This window comes from Alligator mississippiensis, chromosome 3 (genome assembly GCF_030867095.1).
Source record: "Alligator mississippiensis isolate rAllMis1 chromosome 3, rAllMis1, whole genome shotgun sequence".
Lineage (NCBI taxonomy): Eukaryota > Metazoa > Chordata > Crocodylia > Alligatoridae > Alligator > Alligator mississippiensis.
In genome coordinates, this window is record NC_081826.1 from 250,150,080 (window position 1) to 250,166,382 (window position 16,303).

Sequence of the window (16,303 nt, forward strand, 5' to 3'; positions counted from 1 at the left end):
CAAATTTGGAAAGTAATTTACAGATTACAGACAGAGCCAAGCAAAGACAAGGCATTCTTTAAAGGAAGTTCTGTTCATTCTGATGAAACTTCCTTTTTGAGATTCCAGATCCATGGCAGGAACAACTAGACATTTAACATTGTTGCATCTGGACTAAAATGAAGTAGACAAGAAAGGGGGAAAAAAGAATAGAAACTGCATTCAATTTAGGTGCATTCATCAGAAGTAAAATTTAAAGCCATGTCTCCCAGTCTTCCATTAGTCTTCCACAAGACTTTCATTTCTTTCCCATAATCCTAACCATTGAACCAAAAGGAAAGGAGAATTCAGAACAAACTTCATTCTGAAGCAACACAGAATAGAAATAAGTTCAGAGAGCAGTCCAGCATACCAATTGGTAAAGCTAGTGTGCAGAATGTGATGCTATAGTTGTCCTGTTACTTGCTGTGAGAGTTGTCTGACAAGGAAAAAAGGATCATGCCATAGTATAAAGCTTGCAATACGTGGAAAGAGACTTTCTTCTACACTCAGGACCTTGGTGAGCCAGGTTGGCTCATTAGCCTAAAACACAGAAATTCCCTGCTGTTACATATGTTTTTATAAACATGGAAGTTTAAGGTTAAGAAATAATGAAGCAGCATTGAATCTAGCATTCTAGCTTTTTAAAATTAAGACTAAAATGACAGAGCACTGAGAATGAAATTCCATTTTGGCCATTTCCTATGGGTCGCTGGATTGTTTTGTAAGAGCTGCATTGCGTGCAGGCTGTGTCCTTCTTTCTAAGACGGTTCCAACCTGCCCTACTCCTCTACCCTGTTATCTCACTGTATCCTAGAGCGCTGCCTTTGCTCCACCAACTGCACCAGTCTTTCCCACCCACGCTGCCCCTCCATCAGGCGCATGCGTCCTTTGGTACGCCGTATGCCTGAGACTAGGCATACAGTCCAGTAGCTAAAGGCCAAATGCAGACTGGCTGGCAATGTGCAGCTGCACTTTGAACTTTTTTGAGCTGCGCAAAGGCAATTCACAGTATTTCTTTTCCAAGTTTAGGAGAAGTGCAATGATCTCCAAGTCGGGCATTTCCTGTCAGTCACTGAGAAGGGACCTCCACAAGAAGTCCTGCCAGTTCCTGGCGACAAGCTCTCCCTACAGATGTCAAAGAAGGCTGCAGCAGGATTGGTGGGGCCCCTGGACTGAAGCAGCTCCCCAGGAGATCTGAGGGGCGGTGGCCAGAGCGGTGCCATGGCGCGCTGCCCGCTTCCATGAACAAGACTTTGGAAAGACACGGCGCCCGATGAGAAGCACCTCGGTGGCAACCCTCATGCCACTGTCCACCAAGGGCACCAGGAGTGTCAGCCGCCCGCCCAGCAGTGGGCTGCTGAGCCCTAACCTGCCCGGGCCTCAGGTTCCCCAAACCGGGAGCCCTTGTTACAGCCTCCCTTGGAAGCGGCGCGGGTGGCGGGGCTGAGCGCGGCGCCGGGTTGTGCCCGGGGCGGCGGCGGCGGCGGCGCGAGGCCCCGGGTCCCAGCAGGCAGTCAGTCAGCTCGCGGCCGGGAGGCGCCGCGGCGGCCGGGCCATGGAGCGCGGCGGGGCGCTGCACACGAGCCGGTCCATCCTGCCCGCCCACGCCACGCACCGCGGCGAGCTCAGCGCCGGCCAGCTCCTGCAGTGGATCGACACCACCGCCTGCCTGGCAGGTAGGCCCGCGCCGGGGAGGGTTGGCGTGGAGGGCGACGGAATGCACCCATTGCGCGGAGGGGGTAAACTGAGGCGCGGGGAGGAAAGGAGCCTGGGTCCGGCAGGGCAGCAGGAGCAGAAGGAACCCAGGAGTCCTGGCCTCTGACTGCAGGGCCAAGGGCCTTGGCTTGGCGCTGCAGACTCTGCCAGCTGCTGGCGATGACCCCGCACCAGATGCCAGGGCCTTGGTGGTGCAGGATGCATGGGATGCCTCTCTCCCCCCGCCCAGGGATGCAGCCCTAGCACACTGGCCCAAAGCAAAATGCTCCCCGCCTACACCCCCCCCTTCTGGACTCCCATGGGAAGGCGGGAGCCATTTGGGGAGTGATGAGCAGCCCCGTTGTTCCCACCCACTTATCTGGGACCATGGGTGCTGGGGTGTTGGAGCCTAAACTAGTTCATCTAGCTGTGTGCGTTGCCTCTGAGCGGCTATGTCTCAGTGATGCTCTGTGACCATCCATAGTGGACTAACATCTGGTCCATTATGTTTGCCCGCATTTCCCCCCCTTTAATGGCATGGTATAAAGTGATTATTCTTGTGTATAATTTGCTGAAACTTGGTGGATGTGTTGCAGAGCAGCTGATTTTCGCATTTGAAGGCAGCTCCTTCCCATAACTGGAGACCCTCTCGCTGTCACACGTTAATAGGCCGTTCTCTGCCCCTTGTGCCTGCAGTGGTGCTGCACTCCAGGTGACCCATACGAATTGACTGACCCTCTCTAAGACTGCCGAGCAGGCTCCTTCAGGCAGGTCACCTCGTGGATCATCACAAGTAATCACTGGAGATTCAGTTTCTCCTCTGGATGAAATGATGTTCTGTGGCAAGGGACAGGAAAGATCATAGTCAAAGAAAAGGGAATTAGCTTGGGATAGGACTTACAGGTGGGAGAGTAAGGAAGAAGAAGAATTGCCATGTGGGAAGGATCATGGCAAAGATGAAGAAAAGAGAGAAACCAGAAAAAAGAGGGATGAAGAAAGTAGGCAGGAAAAACTGAGAAGAAAGAAGGCAAAAACCATTTGCCAGGAACCAGGAACTAATGGAGCACAGTCAAAATAGCAAAACCGTTTGCCAGGAACTGTCAGGAAAGCCAAAGAGAAAAAAGCATTGCCCAGAGCAAAAAGAAAGAAAGACCAAGCAATCTGACCTAAGGCAGGAGAAAGGAAAAAACAAACTGAAATCTGTAGGAGGCAAACTAAACAATAAACAAAAGAAGGTCCTTTTTTTTCTCCACAAGTGTAAACGTGCCGACTTCTATTTTGTACAGGGTTCCTCATGATCAACAGAGAGAGGTGGCTAGCTACGTTAGTCCGAAGTCAGGCAAAAGGTAGGACAGAGTGGCACCGAACCAGTTAGTCAGAAGTGCCATCCTGCCCTGCCTTCGTGAGCAACAAACTGTATGCAAAATATGCTTCTCTGTGAGGGGATATAACATATCTATGCAAGCCTTTTAACTTCCCCTGTTTCATTTTGTAACTTCAATAATACTAAGGAATTTCAGATCTTTGCCATCTCTGAACTCCATTCACATGTGCAACTGCATATATTAACAATCCATATTAAGCCTTGAGGGGATTAGCAGATATGTTTGTAAATTTTTGGCTGGATAGCACCTCCATATGATGCACTAAGTGTAGTATAATAATCATGATGTCGATATTGGCAAAATTCAGTGATTTGCAGATTACTTAATTTATTGTCTATGTATAGAAAGCTGTGAGAACCTGTCCTGCACAGTAACTGGCATAACTTGCTAGCTGCTAAAACCTGCTTTTTTGTGCTTTCTCCTGTGCTGCCCCTCATGCTTATAAATGTCATCAAACCTACCTCAGTCTTCTCATTAGTTATGTCCTTCAACATTTCCTTTGTTATAATGCCTCCTACAAAGGTACAGGTGCTGAGTCTACTCATGTGCTATTTCTACTATCATGTTGAGCAATAGTCTCATATTTTCTATTTCTTCTTCATTTGTCTTTCAGTATCCATGCATTAAAAACTCTCTGGGGTCTGTCTTTCCATTTTGCGTTTGTTAGGCACCGGGCGCAGTGGATTTCTTGTTTTTGACTAGGCCTTGTAGTGAAATGTAAATAAGTAAGTAAATGAGTATGAAGAGGACAGCAATAAACAACATGTTTTGACTTCTCAAGGCCAAAGGAGTTGTTTCTCTTGCCATGTTATGAAGGTTTCATTCATTATATATGGATATTATTATTTCTTATTTTGAACAACCCAAAATTTACTAGGAAGGCAAATAATACAAACTCATTCCTTGCTTGGACACTTTACTATTTAAGTATCAGACAAAATGCAAGCAAATGCAAATGGCAAATGAGTGGGAATAAAGGAAGAGAAAATGAATACTATAAGTACAAGGTCACATGTTTACTTTGGTATGTAATATATCAGTCTTGGCATTACCCTGAGCATATATGAACGTCTACAAACATGCATTTACTTGTTGGAGGGACAGATGGAAGGTTACCGCAGGGTTGGTAGGGAGCTCTTCCTGATGTGATATGCAAGTGGTCATTGAAAAATAGACAAAAAAATCACAGCTTCTTTGGATGAACTTCCCCTTTGTGCATGGGACTTGCTACTTTAGCCTCATACAAGTTGCTAGTACTGGTTTTAAGTAGTACCTAGCACTTTGGGCAGGATATAAATAACATCATCCTGTAACTCTTTCAGCTTACACTGGACCCCAGCATCATAGCAACAATGATACTTTTCTATCATGCAATAATAATAATTTTCTCCTGCCATGTATTTGTTACCCCTTGTACTTGTTATGTACCTCATGTTGTTCAAAACTGTTAGTTACATGAACCATTTTGGATAACATCGTTCCATTTTAGATATTTTAATTTTGAATTTAATTTTGAAGGACAGAATGAATCATTATGGCCTTTTAGTCTGATACCTTGATGTTTCTGATGTGTTACACTAAATACTGATGCTAGCTTTATTTTGCTCTGTTTTTTATGCTGGTGTAATTCCAAAGGATATGTTCTGGCTTTACATCAGTGTGACCAAAAGGTGAATCATGACCCACCCTGTTTTATCATATACAGATCACATATACATTAATCTAGTATATGTATTTATATCAATATCTACACTGATAATGATAGGTTTGCAGCAATATATCTGATATAATAACTCTGCATCTTTGTATTTCTCTGTTTTAAGCTGAGAAACATGCTGGTGTTTCCTGTGTGACAGCATCAGTGGATGACATACAGTTTGAAGAGACTGCAAGGTACAACCCTGAAGAGTAATCATCAAGCCTTATCATTTTAGAATGCTCTTCTTTTCTATTTAACAGATTAACCAAAGCATATAAAATCAGAGATAAGGGGTCAATGATTTCCCTGCAGGCACATGGTTCACTTTTGACATTTCTCTACAGTGCAAGGGTTAAACCTGCCAATCCACTGGAAGGCAAAGATCAGTTCCATGAAGTTTGAAATAAAGTGTACTTACTTTTGACCCAATAAACTAGAAATCAGGTGAGAAACTGAAAGCCCAGTGATCTTTGGCCCTGGTTAAAAAGATTAGTAAACACCATTATTGATTCTGCTTTGAGTGAGGAGCAATTGCTATAGGAAGTTTTAGTAGTTGGAAAGCTCTTTATCAATGTATTTCTGACCATCTCCTTCCTTCAGTGAGTTAAAAATCTATATCCAGGTAGCAAAAATTCATAACTGAGGACTTCTTTGTAAAAAGTATATGTTTATGCATCTACAGAACTATGTATATATTTTTGCTATAACTGTTTCCTGGTCAGGGACTTGCAATTTCTTGAGGCTAAAAGATTGCATGGTAAATGCCAACTCTTTTGCCCTTGATAGTAATGTTGGAGTCCTGCGGCCAGTGTTACAGAGTTAAGTCATTAGTTAAATGTTTATTAAAAAGAGACATCATTTTTCTTCAGATTTCCTCCACACAGCAAATTAACTACTGCATTATAAAAATGTGATCCACTGCACCATCAGTCCCCCTTGACCTGGCCAAAAATGAAAATATATATCTTTGGATGTAGCCAGGTTAAAACAAAAGGCTTAACCCTGACAATAATAGCATTTTGCAAACTGCAAATTATGGAATGTTTAGGCAGGAGATTAATTAAGCCCAATTTTCAGATGAATTTACACACAAAAACATATGTATATGTGTACTTGTCACAGTTGTACATACACCTGAAAAATTGCCAGTGAAATTGCCACATAGATACAGTTATACCTACGATATACAGTCTGGTTTTACAATCAACAAAAGAGTGCAATAGAAGTGATGAGAGGAGGACATGAATGTGGCCAAATGGAATGTGGAGATTTTAAGAACCGCTTGACCTTCACTAAATGCCCTCAAAAATCCTTTTCCCGATTGCAGTCATTTCCATTTTGCTTTCTCCAGAAAAGCTCTTCTCTTTGGAAAACTGTGATCAAAGGGTCCTGCTAATGACATAGAGACTACATTTTTCTCTCAGGTACATTTCAACCTTCATTGACTCCAGTGGAATTTATACACTTGTAACTGAGAGCAGAAACAGACCCTAAATATTTAATTGCTTTTCTGCCATAGGTCAGGATTATAATGCTAACTGGAGTAGTTCTTACCATGTTATTTGCTGAGCATTGTATAATTAATATGATTTGATCAAGCATATCAAGTAATTCATAAAAAGCCCCTTTAAACTTGATTATAGTACATAATAAGGACATCTTGCAGGTTTCCTGCTCCAGTGTTTCATTCACCTATATTAGGTTACCAAATCTATTAAGAATTAACATTTCTGTGAATACTTTTTCTGGTATGTGTAGAAACTGAAATTTCCACAATTTAAACTTGATATTAGAATATTAGTTGTATGCCAAGATGAAGAATAAATTCCCACGCCTTCCCTCTTACTTTGTATGAGTTCACAAGAATAGCATAAGCACTGTCTGATATAAAATGTTCTTTTATTCTTTTTTCTCATGTCATGTACCCCTCATTCTGATATGTTTCATCATATACCAATGAAAATAAAATGTTCTAAAACCAGTGTTTTTTAATTTCTATTCAAATTGTCAGGTGCAGCCTGTAGAAGAGAGAGCTTCTTGGTGTTCCCATATTCAGAGGCTGTCTGCCATGCGAGCTCTCTAACTCATGTTTATCACTCTGACAGTGGAACCAAAGGGGAAGGCAATTCATATCATATCCTCCTCTTTTACTAATAATCACAGCATATTGTAAAGCCTACCCCACATATGCCCTTCAAATACCCAACTAAGAAATTGGAGGACTCAACCAGTAACGGGCGTCGACCTATGGCTTGTGGGCAGGTTATGGACTAAGGAGCAATTTTATTCCCCCACAGAGCAGGGAGGCTTTGGTGGCATTCTGGCAGCACTCTAGCTGCAGGGCGGCTGGCAGGGAGAAATAATGGGGACACATGGCTATGGCTGTGGCATCAGCAGCCAGGTTGGAGGCAGAGGCCTTCCTCATACTCATCTAGATTGTTTCAGCCATTGGCAAAACATACTCCTCATACTCATCTAGATTGTTTCAGCTGTGTGTCGGGGGAGTCATGGGGGGTCACTTGCCTCCCCAGGTTTGTGCACCAACAGCAGTGTAGGGCATGGGGCCGCAGTCTGGCCATAGCGAGTGCCTGGCAGCAATGGGTGTGATGGTGATGGCACAATTTCTGCACCAACGGTGAGGCATGGGGCTGCAGCATGGAGTTGTGTGCCCCCCCCCCACTATGGTGTGAATTCTGGCGTGATATGCACCAGAGTTTATTGCTTTGAATTAATTGCACATGTAGACATGCCCACAGTAAGTATCTTTCCACTGCTTGAAAAATGGCATAGGCTGAGATTATTTCAGAAACTAATCTCTTAAATCAGGTTTATCAAACTCAAATGACTTGGTGAGTCTATTCCAGAACATGAGTCTTCTTGCTGACTAGACAGTGCCCCTCAGGATCTAACCATGTGCTGATGTGCATACTGAGCAGCAGTTGCAAACCAGAAATTGTGTAGAGGCTAAGGGCAGGAGGTGGTGTTACCCTCTGGGTGTCAGCCATTTTGGCACATGTGCTCTAGAAGCCACAGTGAGAAGGCCTGCTGACCAGATCTGGCTCACAGCCCATATGTTTGACATCCCGATCTTAAACGATGATTACTAAATACTAGTCTTTCCACTACTTTGCTAGACAGGAGAGCAACCAACTTGAATTTCATTTTAGCTGAGTGAGAATGAACCATGAAATTGGAAGCATTTATGAGTCAAACTTACTCTGAAATGTTCACTGTGGTAGAAAGTGGAAGAGTTCTTCAACTTATACACATTTCTGCGTGGTGTTTCTCAGAGGTTTATCTTTGCCTCCCACATAAGTACAGTTTCATCCATATTTTGCCAGTGGGGTTATCTTTAAACATAATATTTACTATCAGTTTTTTGGAAGAAATATTAATTTTCAGTTTCTTCAGTAAAAGCTTTTCAAACTTTGAAGATTCCCTGTCAGAATAATCATATACTTTTATAAAAGTCTTACATTATTAACAGTAGGCCAAATTATTCTACAAGGTTGTTTGCCATTGCAGTATTTGGAGGGGGTTTTGAAGGATTGTGTTGAAGTTCTGATTTTATCCTTCAATCACGTGCAGTTCTACCCTTACTCAAAATGGGTATTGCCACTAGGAATACAGCAAGTCTCTCAGAAAGACATTTATCACGTCCCTTAGACCTTTGTAGAAACTGAAAGTGGCACTGCCCCAGCAAAGCCAGACATAATTTTCATTATTTCTAAAGCTGACAAGGACATTGATAATAGAGGAGCACAGGAATGGCAGCAGGGGGCTGCACTTGGCACAGGGTCCTCCAGAGGTTGTTACCTCTGACCATGCAGACTGAAGGCAGGAGTTGCCTTATCAGCCTCACTCTTGCTCCCCTTGCTTTGCTGCCAATAGGTACTGTGTTAACCCTCCCACAGTCTCCACACAGTTAAGGATTTTATAGTACTGTTCTGCATATAATTTGGCAGCAGCTATGAGAGAGTTAAACCCATAGCTATTGTAGCAGTGGCATCACTCACAGGGAAGGGGCAGTGAGGCTGCCAAGGGGACTGTGCGCCCTGCTGTCCACAGCAGAGCCTCCAGCCCCTAGAGTTCCATGCTGCAGCAGGTAAGACTGCCCAACACCCGTCCTCATTTTTCTGTGCTCAGCCTAACCCCCTTCTACCCAGGGTGAAGTTTTAGATTAACTTTAAAAAATAATAATAATAAAAAAATTGCTTGATCTCCTGTTTCTTCCTACTTTAATTAACAAACACGTAGGACAGAGCCTCAGTTGGTGTAAATTCATGTAGCTCCTCTGAAGTCAGTGGATTTATGCCACATTACATCAACTGTGGCTCTGACTCACTCATCCTTTCTCTGCTCTCCTGGTCAGAATGAAACTCACTCCAAATACCTTGTGCCAGCCCTTCAGTGTGCCCTTGTGTATAGTATAAGGAAGAGAATTCTAGAAGAAATGGATTATGGATAGAATCTAAACTTACACTGATCCAGTTGGCCAGAGTGGTCCCATCAGCAAATTAAAGAGTTGGTAGTTGTTATTTAAACTTTTGCGCTAGACTTTTGGGGACAGAGGGAGCTTGTCCAAAATTGGTAGCATGTAATCTTTCCCACCAATCTTCCAGTGAGACCACAGGACAAGGCCTGTTTTGGGTTTACCTGTGTGGAAGAAGATGAATTTTGCTTATCAAACCATGCACATGTTGAGCAATATAAGATAGGAACATCAGCATTGTAGTGTTGTGCATACAGGTTCACTCAGTGATTTAACAAAACCCAGTGGTTTATGCCTCTGGGTGTAAAAGTGGAACCCAGTTTCTGAATAGATTTGAAACTAGTATATAACTGCAAATTATAATTATAACATAAAGGGACTCTATAAGCCTATAAAGTATTCTGAATAGTCCTTGTTTAGTTCATCAGCTTCTTTACTGAGGTACATTTATCTCTTTATTGTTGTTTTTACTTTTAATTACTGAACCTAGGTATTTTCAGTAAAGCCTATGTTGACACATAATTTGCTTCATTTATGGAATTCCTCTCTATTAGATAGAGAGAGCACTAATATTATCAATATTTATTGGGCTAGATCCAAAGTCTGTTGGGAGTCACCAGAAGGATTTTCATTGACTTCTTTGTGCTTTAGGATCAGATTCATTTATGTAATTATCATGTAATGTAATGAGATGCTTCCTTTCTCCGCAGAGTTGGACAAATCATCAATGTCAAAGCAAAAGTAAACCGAGCATTCAATACTAGCATGGAAGTAAGTGATATTCATTCTTCCTTTTTTAACAATATATAAAAAGTATGAAGAGGTAAAGGGAGAAAAATAATGGAAGAAGACTAGCACTGTAACCTTTATGTTTGCAGAAGGGGCTTAATGAATATTCATAAAAAATATGTAGCATCCACCTATGAAACAACAGCACCCAAATGATTTTTAAATTTCTATGGTATAGTGCAGGCCAGTGAGTGAGCTATGCCAAAGTAACAACATGTCCCTGAAGAGTTAATAATGTTACCAAATATAATACAACATACAGGGCACATCTACATGAGATGCTGACTGCGCAGTAGACTAATAATACTGTGTAGTAACACATTACAGGACAGACAGTGCTAATACGCCACTGCGCAGTATTATTAGGCTACTGTGCAGTAGCATCACTTAAAAGATGTTCACAGGTGCCACTGCTCAGTAACTCCGCTCAGCATCTCATGTAGACGCACCCACTGGGTGAGGTAGATAGTCAATACTGGCCTAGCCACAGCTTATTGACCTCAGTAGGCTTTGGATCATGGCCCACAGCTAGAAGGGTGGATTTCTAAACCTTTTTGAAACTCATGATATAGAGATCCTTATCTCAGATACAAGATGTCCATTATGTTGTAATGGACATGGCAGTGCATTGCCCAGACATTTATTCTGAAATCAGAATAGAACCTCCAGGGGTCTTTTCTCTTCTCTCTGTTCAAGCGCAATTTCCATTAGCATTAATGGGAATGATGTGAGTGCATCCAAGGCAGAGTGTGTTCCAAAGTGCTCTACAAATTCTAAAGACCGAAGATTTGATGCATGTCATGTCTATTTCAAATGAACCAATAAAGTGTTTCACTAGTAATTCGCCTCACATTGTGTTTTATAGACTTGTACAGATTTTTGCTGATGCAAGTTCTACTTCTTGTAAAGACTCAAGCAGGGAACCAAAACAGCACATAAGTAAATGGAAGTAAAAGTCCATAAAGCCTGATGTAAATGTCTGTATTATTTTTTTAAAGTGATGTTAAACATCCATCTACAGATATTATACCAAAGGTAATTTCCAAGGCACCGTGGATGTTGAAGCTGTTTCAGATATTCAGGATGAATGATACCAGGGCACTCTACATTTTAAAGGAAGAAATATAAGGCAATCGTTAACTCGACAGGGATCAAATCTTTTTGCCTTAATTGGTAATTAAAATCTTGCAACTTTTGTTTTGTTTCAGGTTGGCATCAGGGTTTCTGTACAGGATATCTTGTCTAATGTTCAGAAACTCGTGTGTGTGGCTTATGCTACTTATGTAGCCAGACCAGTTGGTGCTGAAAAGGTACTTCATTTAATTCAGAAAAATCTTGGCATGGAAAGAATGTTCTATGTCAGGGCTGTCAAACTTCTAAGGGGCTGGGGGCCAAACACCCTGCGGGCTGCACCAATGGGGACTGCACATCTGGGGACTGCACTAAGGCAAGCCATCGGCCCTGCAGGCTGCATAGTGTGTAGACACTAGCCCATACTCCACCTTGTACCCGTGCCCAGCCACTGCTGCACCATGCACTCACACTCCCTTCCCACTCTAGCATGTACCTGTGGCCTCCTTGCTGCACTGTGTAGGCCCTCCCACCCTCACCACTGCAATACATGCCAACAGCACCCCCTCCCCCCCCAAGATGCACAAGGCACTATACCCCCCCCACTGAACCAGGCAGAAGCCCCCCTACTCCTGTACCTCACCCCTGCACCCTGCCCACTGTGGCATCCAATGCCTGCACAGGCTCTTCATCACTGCACTGCACCTGTGCAACCCCAGGCTCATCCTCAGCTCTCCTGGCCATATCATGCTGCACTGTTCTGTTTCTTGGGGCAGGGGCAGGCACCAAAAGCCGGAGGAGGGAGGCAGAGCCCAGGGAGAGATGAGGGAAGCAGCAGCTGGGAAGGAGCCCAGGGGCTGCAATGTAATTCCTCACAGGCCACATGTGGCACACAGTTTTGCCACTTAGACGGGACAATGCTGTTCTATGTAATGGCCCAAATTTTGCCAACTGTGAAAAAGTGATATCCATTTTTTTCAACTGATGGCAAAAAGGCAATCTAAAATCCAGATTATGAGAAGATTTTAATGGTCTTCTTTGACCTCCTGATGGGCTGTTTTCTTCTAGTTTGCCAGTCTGCTTATTTCTGCCTATGTTGTCATTTTTCTAAATTCTCCATTAATGAAATTGCCTTCCTTACAATAATCAGCCTTATTGACAGAATTAGGAAAATAGAACTGGAAAGTTTGCTCACTAGGTATGTCTAATCCACAACTATCACAGGCAACTGTGTCATAAAATCCTCCTCAGAAACTGATCATTTTCCTTCTTAATATTAGTTAGGTTTTCTGCCCTTATGAGTCCTACTGAGAAGCTGTCCTAGAACTTTATTGCTCAGATGTTTGGAAACATACTAATTTCCATCCTAAATTTATTCAGAGCTAGCTTATACCTATGTATTATTGTGCCAAAATTTCCTTTAGCCTAAAGAATTGTCAGGGAGGTTGCTCCATAAGGGGCATTGTGAAGAAAGGTGGGCCTTGGGTGGATTAAACAGGTCATCATAGAGTGGTAGGTAAGGTGCAGCACGAATAGTTTTGATCAACTTTCGGGTCATCTTCAGACAATGATTTTGTGGAAGAATGATATTTGCAAGAACAGGAAGCCAGGGGAGGGGACTTGAGCGGAGGGTTCCAGTTATGATATACATGGTTGCGTTCAGCTGAATGTCAGCAAGATTTGTATGTGATGATCTTTGCCAAACAGGTGTACAATACTCTGCCGCTGAGTATGATAGGGCAAGAGCTGAAGTCCAGGATGTTGTGGATGTACCTCCCTATGTTGATCCAGCAAGCTTGACTAGCATGTTGTTTTGGGATTTGACCTTTGCTGTTGTTTTCTTTAGATGTTCCTGAAAAGTCAGGGTTCTGTCTAAAGACACTCCCAAGTATGTGGGATCATGCTTTAGTCTGTGACCACCCATATAGATGTTAAGTTCTTTTTTGGCACTGGCATTGTGGAAATGGAATACATTGGATACAGGTTTGGGAGGACGCGGCATGAGCTGTCATGTAATCTGCCAGCTTTGTCACATGTTCATTCAGGGTCTGGTCCAGAGTGTGAAAAGATGGAGCTTGAGTAGTGCAGCAGATGTCATCAGCATAGATGAACTTGCAGGATGTGGTTGTTAGTAGATCATTTATGTATAAGTTGAATAGGGTTGGGGCCAGCACTGAGCCCTATGGAAGTCCATTGGCCTGTCTCCTCCATGTGCTTATCCCCTTCCCAAGGTGGACCCTGAGTTGTCTGTTATGGAGGAGTGCTTCAACGACTATAACAACCCAACTTGGAAGTACCATTATATGCTCTAAGTCTTGTTTTCTTATTCTTATAGTACACGGGTTTCATTTTCATTTTTTTAATAATGTATTCTTGTAATACAGTGACCTGTACCCCTGTATCCAATTTAAAAGTTACCATTAATCCATTGGTGTTCAAGGTGATTGTCCAATCCTCAGAAGAATGAACTTCTTCTTGCATTGTGCCAGTGAGGAAAATCGTGACAGTTCTTCCTTTTCCCCATTGCATAGAGCATGCACCTTCTGTTTCTTGTGTGTTGCATCCTGCTCCTTTCTGCAAACTCTTGCAAAGTGATTGACTCTTTTGCATACATTGCAGCACTTACCAAATGCAGGCATTGCATGGGTTTGTGGTAACTCCCCAGGATCTGCAGCTGACCATTATTTCTTCAAGCAATTCTCTTTGGCCTCCACTTGCCTGCTTCATAGTGAGGTCTTCCTTTCAGTATTGTTTGTGTGTTACCTTAGGTTTTTGCAGTCTTGTAATCCTGTCTAGTTCAGCTTCTGTTTTTTCCTTCAGCTTCTGCAGTCTGGCATTTGTCATCTTAACACAATCTAACTGCCTTTTCCAAATTAAGCTCAGAATCCTCTAGCAGTCTTTTCCCGAGGCTTGTATCCCTTATACCTAATACTATTTGGTCTCTGATCATAGACTCTTTTATGTCTCCAAACTTGCATGTCTGGCTCAGCAGTCTGAGGTCTTTGACAAACACCTCTATTGCCTCACATTCTTTCTGCTGTCCCATGTGGAAATTATATGGTTTAAAGGTTTCATTTTGTTTGGGTATACATGATTCCTCAAACTTTTATATTACCATCCCATAGCTTTTCTGTTGTGCTTCTGACAGTTGTAGGCTATTATAAACCTTCTGGGCCTGCTGTATTTAATAAAATAGATACCTTGAGTGAATCTTCCTTCTCTCTAGCTCCACTGGCCATAATATATATGGTAAAACTCTGCTTAAATTTCTTCCAGTTTTCTGCTCCATTGCTGGACAGCTTTAACTTCTGGAATTTTGAGATGTTCCATTTTTTCTTTATTTCTTCCTACCCCATTTCTGGTACTATGTATTGTTCTCAGAAGATTAAAGAGTTAAGTTTATAGAACAATAAAGCTTGTTTATATAGAAAGCAGTACCCTGCCTACAGTTCCACTGTTTCCTCCTCCAATCCCTGGGCAAATGTAACAACTTAAACATAACACTCTCAAAGGTATCCACACAGGGGACTCCACAGGAAATGTCACAATTAAACAGTGCCTAAGTCAGCTGGATGGAGCCAATTTTATGTTTGGAAAAAATTATGTGTGTGGCCATGGATAGACTTATACAAAAGGTTCTGGGAAGAGTGTTCAAGAAAAGAATAGAGCACGGATAAATTTTAACACTTGAACTGTTATGGGTCACATAGAGCAGTAGATGTTGACTTGGATCTTGCTGAAGCTCCTGTGCCATGTTGTAAGGTATCTGAGGGTTGACCACATAGTCTGTACACATAGACTATTTTTTTACTGGAGCCTCAGCAATTTTTGCCTGTGTCCAATGTAAATAACAACTTCACTCAAAAGCCAAGTGGCTAGATTTTCAGTTTGTACCACTAAATTGGCTGGTTCAACCCAGAGTAACAGGCATACATGGAATTTGCACTGCTGTGCCTTTAGAAGGGGGAGGTGACCTATAAATTTGCACCATCATGGGACTTTTAAAGGTGTGCATTTGGGAGAAAATAGTGCTTGGGGTGCAAATAGATAATGTCAGAAATTCCACCCTGTACACAACATGATATATGGTAAGCCTTCAAGCTGATTTAAAAGTGTGTTTCCTTTCTTGATTTATAAGAAGCTTTTCAATAAAATGAATTTTGGAAGGGGTTGTATTTTTTGTTGTTTTCAAAAACAGAAAAAATGTCATCAGATCTTTACAAATGACTCTGTTCTAAAAATGAAAACTAGGTAGTGAAGAATCACTTGAATTTGAACTCTTTATTTAACAGCATTAATATGACTTACTTTATTATGGTAAAGAATTCTAGACTATGCTAATGCAAATATACTTTATGAATCGTGTTCAAAGTGCCATTTTAAGAGGGATTTAAGTGCCATTCAAAGTACACATCTTCTTTTCCTTTGTGTAGGTTAAGATTAAACCAGTAGAGCTTCAGTGTCCCCAGGATCTTCTGGAGCACAGTCTGGCTACTGAGAGAAGAAAAATCCGACTGGATCATGAACATGTCTTTCAGAATCTGTTGCTGGAAAGTAAAGCTGAAGATAGTCAAAACAGTAACGGACACAACTAATAATTATTGGCAGGTGGAGGGGAGCAAAAAGCAGCCAATTTAGAGTAGGGGTATGACGATACAAAAGTTTTGGGATAAGGCTCCTGGATAGGAGGAGTATGCCGTGCTCACAAGAGGGTAGCAAATGATTAATCTATAAGGCAATGATCTCTGTCCTCATAAATGCTTCAGGGATTTCAGATATAAAGATAGAGGGCCAGAGCTCACACGTGGGCTGATGTGTGATCTATATTTAGGTTTCATTTAATTTACATATTTAGAATTTCTTGAGGGTTTTGTGCATTCATTCAGACTTAAAGCTGAATTTTTCAATGAAAAAATGAAGACCAAGGGTACCATTAAGACATAGCTAGAGGGAGAAGATCCACTTTGTTTTATGGCTATGAGAACTATGTTTAAACAAGGAGATCATTATCAAGAAACAGAAGAAAAATTTTCAGCCTGGATATCTAAGCCCTCAGGAGAATTCAAAATGCTCCAGGACCAAATTAAAACTGAAATATAGCCATTTTCTGTTTTCAACCAAGTTTGCTTTTATTTGCCAGTTTTATGTTTG

At 42.1% G+C, this 16,303-nt stretch overlaps 1 protein-coding gene across 3 annotated transcripts in view; it reads left to right on the forward strand.

Moving 5' to 3' along the window:
• Positions 1–910: 910 nt before the first annotated feature.
• ACOT12 (acyl-CoA thioesterase 12) overlaps positions 911–16,303 on the forward strand; it is a 47,320-nt gene continuing 31,927 nt past the window's right edge. For 2 of the 3 annotated variants that reach the window (XR_002088979.2, XM_014595425.3), the window contains exons 1-5: positions 912–1,697; positions 4,925–4,994; positions 10,003–10,063; positions 11,290–11,391; positions 15,586–15,730. Coding sequence is in view for 2 of the 3 variants with exons in the window: in XM_014595425.3 (XP_014450911.2) it covers positions 1,577–1,697; positions 4,925–4,994; positions 10,003–10,063; positions 11,290–11,391; positions 15,586–15,730 (499 nt within the window). In the remaining variant the exon portion in view is untranslated. Of the gene's footprint in view, positions 1,698–4,924; positions 4,995–10,002; positions 10,064–11,289; positions 11,392–15,585; positions 15,731–16,303 lie in introns of all 3 variants that reach the window. The other variant, XM_019482972.2, reaches the window with a different exon arrangement.